At 42.2% G+C, this 13249-nt stretch overlaps 1 protein-coding gene across 1 annotated transcript in view; it reads right to left on the bottom strand.

Moving 5' to 3' along the window:
• unc5a (unc-5 netrin receptor A) overlaps positions 1-13249 on the bottom strand; it is a 116487-nt gene that overhangs the window by 26171 nt on the left and 77067 nt on the right. Inside the window, exons 4-6 of the mRNA XM_026330405.1 lie at positions 10132-10235; positions 8755-8935; positions 5354-5521 (exon numbers count right to left, since the gene is read on the bottom strand). Coding sequence (XP_026186190.1) covers positions 5354-5521; positions 8755-8935; positions 10132-10235 — 453 coding nt within the window. The remainder of the gene's footprint in view (positions 1-5353; positions 5522-8754; positions 8936-10131; positions 10236-13249) is intronic.

The raw sequence follows: 13249 nt of genomic DNA, 5'->3' as shown, positions 1-13249 counted from the left end.
TTGTGTGTGTGTGTGTGTGTATGTGTAGTAGGATGCTGACACAGCTCGAGCCTCTTTGCAGTCAGATCCATTTGGCAGAGAGAGCAGAACCAATCAGATAATTGTCCTTGTTTGGCATTGAGTGGACCCATCCGTGGGCCAGTGGGCTGATTATCTAGGCTGAGAATGAGAATGATTGAATAGCAAATTACATCCTAATGAATATATTATGTCGCCCCTCAGTTTATCCACACCACTGTGAAATAAAGAGATGAGATCAACATCTGCCCTGATGAGGTGATGAAATTCTACTTCGCTTTTTCACCACAAAGCAAGACTAATGGCCACGCAAATAACATTTTCAAACAAGGAGATTGGAGTGGAAGCAGGGTGCTGCTCATGAGAATGTGGATGAGACAGAAGCACTGTGACCTGAGGCTGAGAAAAATCAAAGAAAGATGAAGATGCATAAACGGCCCTTGATGGCCAGTCTGACACTAAATATACATTTCAAATATTTTAGAAGATAAAAGAATGTAAGAGGCTTTCCCTAGAAGTGGAGAACCAAGAAACATCTGGACAGCAAAAAAGGAAGTGAAGCGCAGAAAAGCAAGAAAATTGGCATGTTCTTTGAATACTTTTTTCCTCAAATTTACGACTAAAATCAGCATCAAACCACACCCTTTTCCTTTTTCATATACACATCAGAAAATTGTTATCCACAGCACAGTTTTCTTGCTCAAACCCACAGAAAGAGATTGTTAATGCTACTGCAAAAGGTACCACAGCTGATTTTCAATCATGCAGCACCACAGGTTTTAGGTCAGGCAGGTCTCTGAAGAGGGACACTAATACAATAGCCCAGTGGAAAGCCCCCATTTGGACATGCTGTCAAAGGGGGAAGCAAAAGGAACCAACCATTCTTTACAGGTCAGTGGGAGGGCCTGTTTGAGGCTCCGCTGACAATGGCTGGTGATGGACACAGTCCGAGATCTTCGGACACCCACCGTTTCTGTGTCCTTGAGGGCAACATGAGGAGGTAGACAAGTACCACTGAGATCAGCAGGCTACACCTCTACTCCCACTGTCCTGTCAACACACGTGTGCAAAGTAACCACCCCTAATCCCACTATTCAAAGACTGATGAAAAAAAGCCACCGAAAACCGTAGATCCACAGTGGGGTTGAAGATCTGAGCCACCAAAGTGGGTGATACAACAGAGATTAATCAGCACATGCTACTCTTCAATAATTCTGACGTTTATTTATTTATTTATTTTTGCTTGTTGTGATGTAGTGTGAAATCAATAACTGCATAAAGCACATCTATTCCCTGATCTTGACTAAACCACTAAAACAAACCAAAATGAGACAGAATGTGATATGAAGAGGGTAAGCCAAAACAAATGGCAGCAAGTGAAAACAGCACTGATGCAAGGCTGTCACCAGATGGCCACCATCTTTTCACAGTGAACTAATGTGTTTTTCTGTCACATTTATTAGCCATAGCCTTTATTTATTCCTTGAATAAAATATGGAGTCTTCAGAACAATCTCTGATGATATCCAGAGAGACAGTTTCTTACTTCCTCAGCAGTATTAGACGCTTGCAGTGCAGACACTAGGCATATAGCTGCTAGCTTTCATGTGAACAGCATATACATTCACAAACGCATAAGCACAAGCACAAATGCACATATGCACCAGCCCTTTATTTTCCACAAAATAATTCTCCTGTCGTCTCTGGCAGGCCTGAGGGATCAGTACAATATTTAAATAACTTGTATGAATTCAAAATCTCTTCAGGTGGTTTGCTGTCCGCTAACACATCAGGAAACAGTTCAATTCACTTGTGTGGGGCAAGTGTCAATGCATCACTCCCAAAACTAAGGACTAACTATTTGCTCTTGGCGCAGGAGGTGTGTCTTTGTTGGAAATGTTGCTGTGATCTGACATTTTGCCATGACTGTTGGCTCTGACCACAAGTCAGCACAGAGGCAGAGCCAATGAAAGGGTGAGGGACAGAATGCAGAATTATGTGGGAGACTTCAGTGGGATATGATGAGATGGAGACAAGGGAAAAGGAGAAAGCAGAGGAATGCATGAGGAATGGAGATAAGCTCTTGCATAGTTTGGCTATTCGCTGTCTCAAGTGTTGATCTGTACTGCTCTGAGCCTCAGGCTTTAGCCTCAGCTGCCTCCTCCTCCACAGCTCCCTGTGTCTCTCACAGCATGGAGTCCATCTGATCTGCCACACAGGCCTCCGCCAACTCTCATTAAACACTTTGGAGACTTAGACAAAAATACAGATGAGCCTCTCTAGCTTCACACTTTCCCGATGAGAGGTGGGAGCTCACATTTAGACACAAGAGTCATCGTGAATAGACGTGGAGAGTTGTTGCTGAACAGACCGTCGTAGATGGTGTCAGTCTGTGGAAACTCATGTGAAGAATGTGTATGGAAATATGTCTCTGTGGCTGTAGCTAAAAACTGCTTTGAAGGAAACATGCTACTTCACTTAAATGTGGAACAATATTTATCTATCGGCCCTTCAGCAATGTATATATGCAGTGCTTAACAAATGAATTAGACCACCAGTAATAATATAAGGTTTGTGCCACAGCTGCACTAAACTAACAGTAGTGGTGATTACCAAAATAATTTTTTATGTTTTTGTAATGGCTAATCCACCAGTATGTGCAAGCTTAGTATTTCTGATACTAAAATTTCATTGTTGTTGTTATACATGAACTTTGGAAGTTATTGTTTTAAAAGAAAGGCAGAAAAAAATCATAAAGCACTTTTTTTTTTTAAAATTTAGATGCCTGTTTACAATTTTGTAAATAAGTATATATGTATGTACTGTATGTATGGACAAAACACAAATAATAGCCATTACATGTTGGTTGCACATTTGAATTGATTTGTTTCCAGTAAACATTCGTTTAGCTTATAGCAAATCTTAAAGAACATCAAAATTATTCAGACAAATCAGAAACAGTCTGCAGCTGCAAATAAGCAGCTAAAAAAAAAAAAAAAAAAACTTTATAAAATATATTTCCGTAACCCATTTCAAACATCTAATGCTGTTAAGTTAAACACACTGGAGAGCTAATGATCAACAAAGAATCTTAGTCTAGATAATTAATGAACTCTTGAATCAAGACCAGCATTAAATCATGCAATTTTTATAATGCAGCTCAAAAACCAACTGTAGACTAGCACTGTAGACGAAAAATGCCTCTCATGGCTCTTACTAAAAAAATATAAAATAAAATAAAGAAAACGACTTCTGAATCCAAATGTCAGCCATGTCTAAATAAATAACATGATGACTATCTACAGTATTACAGCTCCACATGTAATTCATTCTTCTCAAGTCTCTTTCTTCAGAAATGGGCTGAAATCACTATCTACGGTGCATGTTGGTGATTAGACTTGCAAAGGCAATAAAGCACAGTGAAAATTTAAGTTATCTAGTATGTAAGGATGTTCCAGACTGGTCTCATTCATTCCCCCTTGCTAAATGTGACTCTAACATGAGAGCTTCTATTGTTGCTGCTGATTCAGACATTTGTTAATCATATATCTGATGACTCAATGTGAGCTTTCAGATATATTTGGGGGTTGTCATGCTGGGCTGTGTGTGCACGTTGGGTGACAAATGATGGGAGCAGTCAGTTCATCTTGGGGGACTTCAGAGGCCTTTCAGTGAGTATACAATAGAGCTGCAGTACCACTTGTGATTGAAAACAACAGCCTATCATCCCCAGGCTTTGGCGTGGTGGACTATGGCCTTGAGGGGAACCCGCTCTGGGTGCTGACAGCTAGGGCTGTCTGTGCCACCGATGTTCTGTCTGAGACAGGCAACGAGTGAGAAAAGGAGGCAGAGACCACCCTCTGTTGCCAAACAACAGAACTGATAGAGGTGTGAGCGGGGTCATGTCGTTGTATCGTCTCTCATCAAAAGAAAAAAACAGAGGATTTTCTTCTCACCCACAGACTCTGCAAACTGTGTTCACAGGGCACAATGCAATTTCTGTCACAGCACCCTAAGGGTTGAAATTACACACTTTCTCCTTGTGGGGTAAGAGAAAGATAGAGGGGGCAGGGTTTGGTTTAACAATAGAAGCTTGGACTGACATTAATCTCTGTAAACCCATGGCGGTCAGTATCCGGCTTTGCTATCGGGGAATGTCAAACATCCCTGGATACCCCCTCTAATTCTAATACTCGCTGCTCCAGTGCTAATGATTCCAAATCCATCCAGACAGTGTCCTGACAGAGCATCCTGCATTTCTGCTTTTCCTTTGTCTTTCTCCTGCTGTATTCCAGCGAGCCATGTTACTTACACTCACTCTTGACATCTAGTGATGTCTTTACATGGGAAATGTGTAACACAACACCCTGATTTACTGAGGAAGATAACCTCTGGTTCAGACAGGGAGAAGCTGCCAGTTCCAGAGGTGTTGGATTTCCCTTTCTGCTATTTACCGAGCGTGGGAGAGTTCTTCTGCGGTCGGCATGGCTGCAGCACCCCAGTTATGTGTCCACAGACTGATCTGCTGGCAACCAAACAGCCAGCTCTTGTACAGTACACACTCAGGCTTCCTCTACTTCTTTCTCAGTTTTCCTCTTTTCTCCCACTTCAGGCTTTGTTCCTGCCTTACTTACACTGTATCCGATTCCATCTGTCTGTATGCCTGCTCCCACCTTACACCTCCTCCTTCTCCCATCAAGCTCTCTCTCATGGTATCTCTCCCTCTGTCAGGGGGCTAATGTGGGACTGCCAATGAAGCAGCTTGACTTCCATCTCAGGCTACCAGGGATCAATATGTGTTGCTCTGCATCAGGCAGGACGCTCCCTGCCTCTCTGATGCTCTCACAAGGGAGAACGGACCGGCAAATGAAAGATCTCAACTTCTTACGCACAAACATGGCACACAGGCTGCCACAACTCTGCTTTTTATTGCCCATAGTTTGAGCAGCAAAAAATAACCAGTGTATGAACTGTTCTGACACCATGCCATGCCTGGGACATGTCTCGTAACGCAGACAGGTCAAGGAAATGAAAGGAAAGTCTGCGTACGGTGCAGAAGCCAAAGAGATATGTAAACAAAACATAATAATAATAAATCACTTTCAGCATGAGATCCTACTGTGAACACTAATAGGCTCTGACATTGCTGCACAAGCGGACTAATTGCAGGAAACAACGGAAGCACTGACATCTAAGAAAAGACCTGGAGGTGCTGGTGCAAAGGGCAGCCAAAATAAAGATGAACTGATGATTTTTAGATGCAAAAAGAAAAGGTGCAAAAAGTAAGCCACAGGAAGCCAAGCGCCACAGGACAAACAAGGTTGCCTGGGAGTTACCTGGACAGGTGGCCACACAGGCACTTTTCTGGACGTTTTGCCCCTCACAGGATGTGCCTCCATTCAGTGGTGTGGGGTTGGTGCAGCTCCGACTCCTCTTCTGCCAGCCACGCCCACACACAGCACTGCAGGACGACCAGGTGGTCCACGTGGACCAGCCGCCGTTGACTGTCAGACCAGCACCATGGGGGATGGAGGGGTGAGGGAGGGGGAAGGTTGGAGGCAGGGATGGATGAATGAGGGGACAGAGCAGCCAGGATTACCCGACATGCACTAACGAATAGAGGTGTGTTGCGCTAGAATAATTGTGACTGCTATTACACTCTTACACTTGGTTCAGCACTTTAAGGTGAACTAATGGAAGAGCCAGCGAAAAGGAGACTGTTTCCTGTGTTTGAATTATGGCCAACTGCATTGAAAACAAAGAGGCTTCAACAGGGAGCAGAACATAACATGACAGCTTGCCATCTTTGACTTTATCTCTGTGGAAGGCAGTTTTCACAAAATAACCAGTGGGCATTTAAAATATGCCTCCAAATTTCACTAAGGTAATGCAAGGACATACAAAACACCCATAATATAGTCAGAATATAATCACTAAACAAATGCCATTTGAATCCCAATGCGCATCATCATAAATGCATAAAAAGCAACGCCTACTCCACGGAAATGCAAGCACACAACTGAAAGATAAATATATCATGGTTGCTTGAGTAATTCAGATTGTGTCCTTCATACATCCACCACTGATTTCACACCATTACATGCCATTCTTCAAACTCAAGTGGTCTTTGAATTTTAGAGAACACTAATTTATTTCTTTTATATTTGAAACTGAAAGTTCAGTCAGTTGAAAACTCTGCACACTAAATTCCTTTTAATGAAGCCACTTGCTGAACCAGTGCCCATGTTCTAACCCTAAACCATGTCTCGGCCCATAATCGGTGCTATGTTGCATTATCAGGGCAGGTGATTACATCAAATCACGCTGGTTTAATTCTAATCAGCACCTTCCTGTACCAAGGAAAGAGATACTGAGATTCCTGATTTATTGACTTGAACAGTGCTGTCGTTCCTTCTCTGTACATACTCCCTTCCTAATTTCCCTCTAACTCTCTCCTGTGCTTGTCGTGGCTGAATCATTTCCTTGCCCTCTCTATGCGATTGATTGCCCGCCACGGCGAGGTAAATTGCTAGGCAACTCGGCCCCTGATTACATCTTAGCACAGAGTGCAGTCACACCAGCCAGGCCTTGTTAAAATGCATCTCTGGCCCCTTGTTGAACCCCTCTTGAAAAGTTGCAGTTATTATCACTTGCTACAGCTAGCCAGGGCTGCTAATATGGTTGACTCTGATGCTCTCTGCTAAATGAACTTTTCCTTTCTGCTATAGAGAAACATAACCGAACAGAAGTAAAAGGTCTCTTTTGCTGTGGTTTAACCTCAATTAATACTGCACTGATAACACATTTGTCATCTTGTCAACCACAAAGCAAGAAGAGACGAAATAAGATTTCACATGCAAACAATCCATTGAATTGTTCGCAATTTCTTGGGCCTAAGAGTGAAAATTACTGTTTGACAATACAAAAAAGGCAAACAATAGGAGTGTGAATGCTCCTAGCTCCACAGTCATTCCAACCACATTCCTTTATCTGCAGAGCAAGTCTTTCAAAAACAAACTAATCAATTATAATCAACACTAAGAATAATTGCGCTTTCTTATTTTTATACTGGAGGATTGAAGGAGTGTATGATAATGTGTGTTTTGACTGCATGCTCCAATTAGCAGATTTTATTTGAAACTGTTCACCATGAAATTGCACATTGCCTACGTTTACAGTCATACAGTGCCATTAAAACATTTGTACTACTTTCAGAGTTTGAGGTTTGTTGAACTACAAAAATTAGTCAAAAAAGAAATTACCTCAATGATTCTGTCAAGGACCTAAAAGATAATTATCATTGTTACTGTCTATTACATTTTAATACATTTGAAAAGTGCATTCCTACACTATCCGATTAAGCAACAGTGTACAAATCAAAGGGTATATGCATGCTGGTGCTTTCTGCATGCAGTACAGAAGACAGATAATTGCTACTGAAAGGGCTTCCAGTAACCACAATCCTAAGTGGTAATTGATATTCAAACAGCTACAACCTGAAAATGAGAGCTCCATAAGATTTTTATAGAATATACCCAATGAGACACCGATTTCATGGATCTTAGATAGGTCATAAAATATTGGACTTTACCTTAGAAGAGATGTGTTCGATTCCATTATTTGTTTTTATAATCAATGGACATTTGAACCCAAACCATGTAAAAATTAACCATGCAGTCTTTGTGTGTAAAGCATATACAGGCTCTGAGTACTCTATGACTATGGAATGATAATGACCTACTGAACCTCTTATGGGTCAGAGGTCCCAGCTCTAACCTCTATCTCTGGTGATAACTTGCCATTGAAAGACGTGAGAACATCCATAGTGGGTTAATAATAAAAGAAGTAAATACTTAGAATGCACACTGTTTTGTGTATTGCAAATATATAAATGTCATCAAAATGGACCAAATTTTAGTAGTACAGAAATGTGTATTATTGGTGGCATATGGTCTGCTTTCAGATAATAAAAAAGAAATCCTGTTCTTACAGAACTTCTCAACAGAAAAAAACATGCCAGATTATACATTTCTTATATGCACACAGTTTGCTTTCAGGATACAATCCCATGTGACTTCCATCTCCTGCTTGTGTGTATATGAGAATGAAACCAAGCTGTAATGCATCCAAAACTGTAGTAGTGCCAGGACCCAAGGAAACCTCTGTGATAGAAAATATGCTGTTTCTCTGCATTTTAATAAAGGTCAGTCTGCTTATCAAGCCAAGTCATTATTTACAGCTTGCTGTTAATTCAATTTCTCTACTCATATTGGATCCACTACAGAGGAGGAGGAAGATGGCAGCACCAAGATTGGAGACTGCCAGCTTTGGCAGAATGGCTGCCAGTAGCATTTAAGTTGGGCTAATTAATGTGCAGACACACTAATACCTCTTTATGTTGTTATTTATGATGGTGTAATTCAATGCTTGCTGAAAAAAATACAGTCAACTTACACAAGTTGTCATGATATGTGACATGTGGGTAACCCTACATACTATTATTAAAATTGCGCTGTATAATCCGAATGAAATATACAACCATCAAATAGAAAAATGGCCCCACGTGTCTTCCATCCAAGAAAACATGCAGAGGTTAATATGGAAATGTGGGATAACAGAAGCAACATGCAAGCAAAACATGATTCACTTGAGCTGTTTTATGTTTGTATATTTTGAAGCTTTGAGACCTCTCATCAGCCTCTAAGTACAGAGCTGTGACTTCTGCTGAAAGACCTACCATACACTAGGACTGTGGCAGAGGTGCTTTTGCGACGAGCAACAATGTTTTTGGCCACACACGTGTAGTTGCCTGTGTCCGCCAGCCGGGCTTTTTTGATGACAAGATTATGGTCAGCCGTGATGAAAAAATTGGGGTCACTCGCTGGGTCGATCACATCCTCGTTTCTCTGCCACTCCACCTGAAAATACGTTTCAGTGGTCAAACATTTGCTGCATTTCAATAAAAACTGTCCACTTCTGTGCAGCTCTACAATGACCAGACACTGTGTGGATGAATGATTTTTACATGGACAAAAAACATGAGTTACTTCTTTTTTGATGCTAACAAAAAAAAAAAAAAAAAAAATACATGCACGTTCACCCTACTGAAGTTAATATTTATTATACTTTTGTGGGCAGAATGCAGATTTTATTTATAGATGCTCCATATCTTTGGAGCTGTTTGTGTTCTCTGAACGAAACCGATCATAATTTGAGGCGTTTTTGTGCCCTCTCTCAAAAGCAAACCTGATGCTATTCCTGTTTTGGTGTAGTCTCAGATTGGATTGCTTGTTTTCTTGCTCTCACTTGACCTTGTGCTGTCTCGAGAGCAGCTCCGGTACGGCAGCATTGTTGCTGGTATTACTGCCAGTTGCGATGCTGCATATAATTGGACTTTCTTCCTCTTGTGTGCTATCATAGTTTTCTCCTGTGGTGACTTCTGACTTCTGATTTTCTTTTCTGAGGAACTGAGGTTGGCACCTTCCTTCCACTTTCTTTGCAAACTGTCCCTATACTGTTGAGCTGTGATTGGCTAGTCTGTTGCTCCTGGTCTCCAGGCTGTCCTAGTGGCTGTCCTAACCTCTGCTTGTGTTGTTATTAGAACAGTTAGTGCCTATTTGGGACTAGGAGAATGCAACAGATGAGCTGAAACAGCTGGCCCACTCTGGTCCTCTAAAAACAGACACACCCCGATGAGAGACTTGACAACAGAGAGAGACCTAAGTAGAATAAGAGTGTATAAGAGATACACAGAGACAACAGAGAGATAGACATTGAGATAGGGACAGAACGAGGCAAACAGACCCATTAATTATGAACAGGCCTTTAGAGATGCCAAATGTGGAGTGTAACCTCCAAGCCTCTCCTGAATGATGTGACCAGATGATGTGATATACGGCTTCTGAGAGATGTAAGAGAGATAATACATCAATAATGGGGAATAATTAGTAGTGTAATTTATCCATACAGTAGGTCGCCTGCTCCCTGGTGGAACAGCAAGAGTTGTGCGGGAGCTGATCCTGAGCCACTTTTTGCTCTTTGTCCTACTGGTGATGAAAGGGTAAATGGATGGTAGGATGTGGGCCTATAAATATCTTCTGTATCTGTGTCTCACCTCGGCTTGTGGCACTCCCTCAGGGGGGTGGCAGCGCAGTAACACCTCCTGGTCCAATGCCACCTCTTTGCCCTGCGGCTCCTCCTCAAAGTTCTTTCTCAGGTCTGACAGAAGAAATACAACCAATTAGGATGTGTATAAGAACTTGTGAGGTCTGAATGAAATACCTCTGTCCACGTAATGTTTCTAAATTTTACAGTCTTGAAACATAAACCCATGGCCCAGCTGAGCATGTTGCACTCCAGTTGGCCCCTAAGTCACATGGGGATCGGTGGCACCAACCATGTTACTTATTACAGGCTGCCTGGCTGGTTCAGGGATGCTTGTCTGCTGCCAGAGGGGCCCAGCATCAAGCAAAAGCAATTGCATTAGCCCTCACTTCTCCCCTCCTACCCGCTCTCCTCTCTCCAGCATCCGCCAGCCTCCAGCTCCCATCTGTATGAGGGTTTGGAGCAGCCACACAAAAACAAAGCCCCGAGGCGCCTGGACAAGTGCTCCTGCAAGCCTGGCTGACTGCATGGGGCTTCACATTACATCTCATTGAGCACTCTTACTGCATCTTGCTATATATTTGTCTGTGAACCCAAGACTGTGAATTACACAGGTAAAACTGGCAATGCTTATTTCTTGTGAGAAAAAGTAAGGGAAGGTCTATTTGTATCTGATGAACCAGACAGGCTGTTGATAGCTGGAGGGTCAGGGCAAATTTGATGCATTCACCCGAGGTTTTGACTCAAAGCGAAGCGATGTGTTATTGTGTTGAAGGGTGCGGCTGTGAGCCCCCCGTGAATTCCTTTAAACAGATGTTAAGCCTGTCCTGACCAATCATACTGAATGAAATGATAAGACAAGCAGGGAGTTTCACAACATTCAATTTAATTAAAGCCGATGCGATGAGACTGGAGGAGACTTGAGATGTAACAGTCCTGGAAGGCTAAAATGTATGTGAGTGAGTGTGTGTGTGTGTGTGTGTGTGTGTGTGTGTGTGTGAATGTCATGAATATGAACCGACACATGTGCATCATTATCAAAGCATATGGGCGTGTCCTTATTTCACATCAAACTGACTTTGTTGAGCTCTCAAATAAGGCTGGATAATGAATGTGTGTTTTCAAAACGTCTGGTGGTTTGGAGACAGTGCTGTGTTCGGCTCTGTCTGGAATAATGCATATTTATGTGAGAATTAATAGGCAGAATGCTTTAAAATACTCAAATGTAAAATGTCTTCTTCTAATAAAGCTTTTGAGGCTGCAGCAAGGGATGTGTCTGTGTTCCCCAGGCAGATTTATGATTGCTGCACAGCAATAAATTTCAAATCTGTTTTTATTCCAGTTACTTTCATAGGGATCATTGCTGATATACTGTATCCAGTGAAAAATATGCTCATGAATACTCAGATTTAGTATTCCACTTTTTTTTAAGACTGCCTTCAAGCAGATGCATCACTCTCTTTTTTCCATGCCCAGGGTCAGATATTTTCTTCTTAATAGTAGAACCTCACGAAGATGATTTCACTAAATTGTAATCACAATAATACACAGAGGTGCAGATCACAATGGCCTCTGGGCTAGTTGTGTGTGTGTGTGTGTGTGTGTGTGTGTGTGAATATATATATATATATATATATATACACACACACACACACACACACATACATATATACAGTGGGTACGGAAAGTATTCAGACCCCTTTAAATTTTTCACTCTTTGTGTCATTGCAGCCATTTGCCAAAATCAAAAAAGTTCATTTTATTTCTCATTAATGTACACTCAGCACCCCATCTTGACAGAAAAAACCAGAAATGTAGAAATTTTTGCAAATTTATTAAAAAAGAAAAACTGAAATATCACATGGTCATAAGTATTCAGACCCTTGCAGTGACACTCATATTTAACTCACATGCTGTCCATTTCTTCTGATCCTCCTTGAGATGGTTCTTCTCCTTCATTGGAGTCCAGCTGTGTTTAATTAAACTGATTGGACTTGATTAGGAAAGGCACACACCTGTCTATATAAGACCTTACAGCTCACAGTGCATGTCAGAGCAAATGAGAACCATGAGGTCGAAGGAACTGCCCAAGGAGCTCAGAGACAGAATTGTGGCAAGGCACAGATCTGGCCAAGGTTACAAAAGAATTTCTGCAGCACTCAAGGTTCCTAAGAGCACAGTGGCCTCCATAATCCTCAAATGGAAAAAGTTTGGGACGACCAGAACTCTTCCTAGACCTGGCTGTCCAGCCAAACTGAGCAATCGTGGGCGAAGAGCCTTGGTGAGAGAGGTAAAGAAGAACCCAAAGATCACTGTGGCTGAGCTCCAGAAATGCAGTAGGGACATGGGAGAAAGTTCCACAAAGTCAACTATCACTGCAGCCCTCCACCAGTCGGGGCTTTATGGCAGAAGGGCCCGACGGAACCCTCTCCTCAGTGCAAGACCCATGAAAGCCTGCATAGAGTTTGCCAAAAAACCCATGAAGGACTCCCAGACTATGAGATATAAGATTCTCTGGTCTGATGAGACCAAGATTGAACTTTTTGGCGTTAATTCTAAGTGGTATGTGTGGAGAAAACCAGGCACTGCTCATCACCTGCCCAATACAATCCCTACAGTGAAACATGGTGGTGGGAGCATCATGTTGTGGGGGTGTTTTTCAGCTGCAGGGACAGGACGACTGGTTGCAATTGAAGGAAAGATGAATGTAGCCAAGTACAGACATATCCTGGAAGAAAACCTCTTCCAGAGTGCTCAGGACCTCAGACTGGGCCGAAGGTTCACCTTTCAACAGGACAATGACCCTAAGCACACAGCTAAAATAACAAAGGAGTGGCTTCGGAACAACTCTGTGACCGTTCTTGACTGGCATCGCCAGAGCCCTGACCTAAACCCAATTGAGCATCTCTGGAGAGACCTGAAAATGGCTGTCCACCAACGTTCAACATCCGACCTGACAGAACTGGAGAGGATCTGCAAGGAAGAATGGCAGAGGATCCCCAAATCCAGGTGTGAAAAACTTGTTGCATCATTCCGAAGAAGACTCATGGCTGTACTAGCTCAAAAGGGTGCTTCTACTCAACACTGAGCACAGGGTCTGAATACTTATGACCATGTGATATTTCAGT

The sequence above is a fragment of the Mastacembelus armatus genome, chromosome 10 (assembly GCF_900324485.2).
Source record: "Mastacembelus armatus chromosome 10, fMasArm1.2, whole genome shotgun sequence".
Taxonomy (NCBI): domain Eukaryota; kingdom Metazoa; phylum Chordata; class Actinopteri; order Synbranchiformes; family Mastacembelidae; genus Mastacembelus; species Mastacembelus armatus.
The sequence above is the reverse complement of the archived record's forward strand: the minus strand, read 5'-3'. Positions and strand labels throughout refer to the sequence as shown.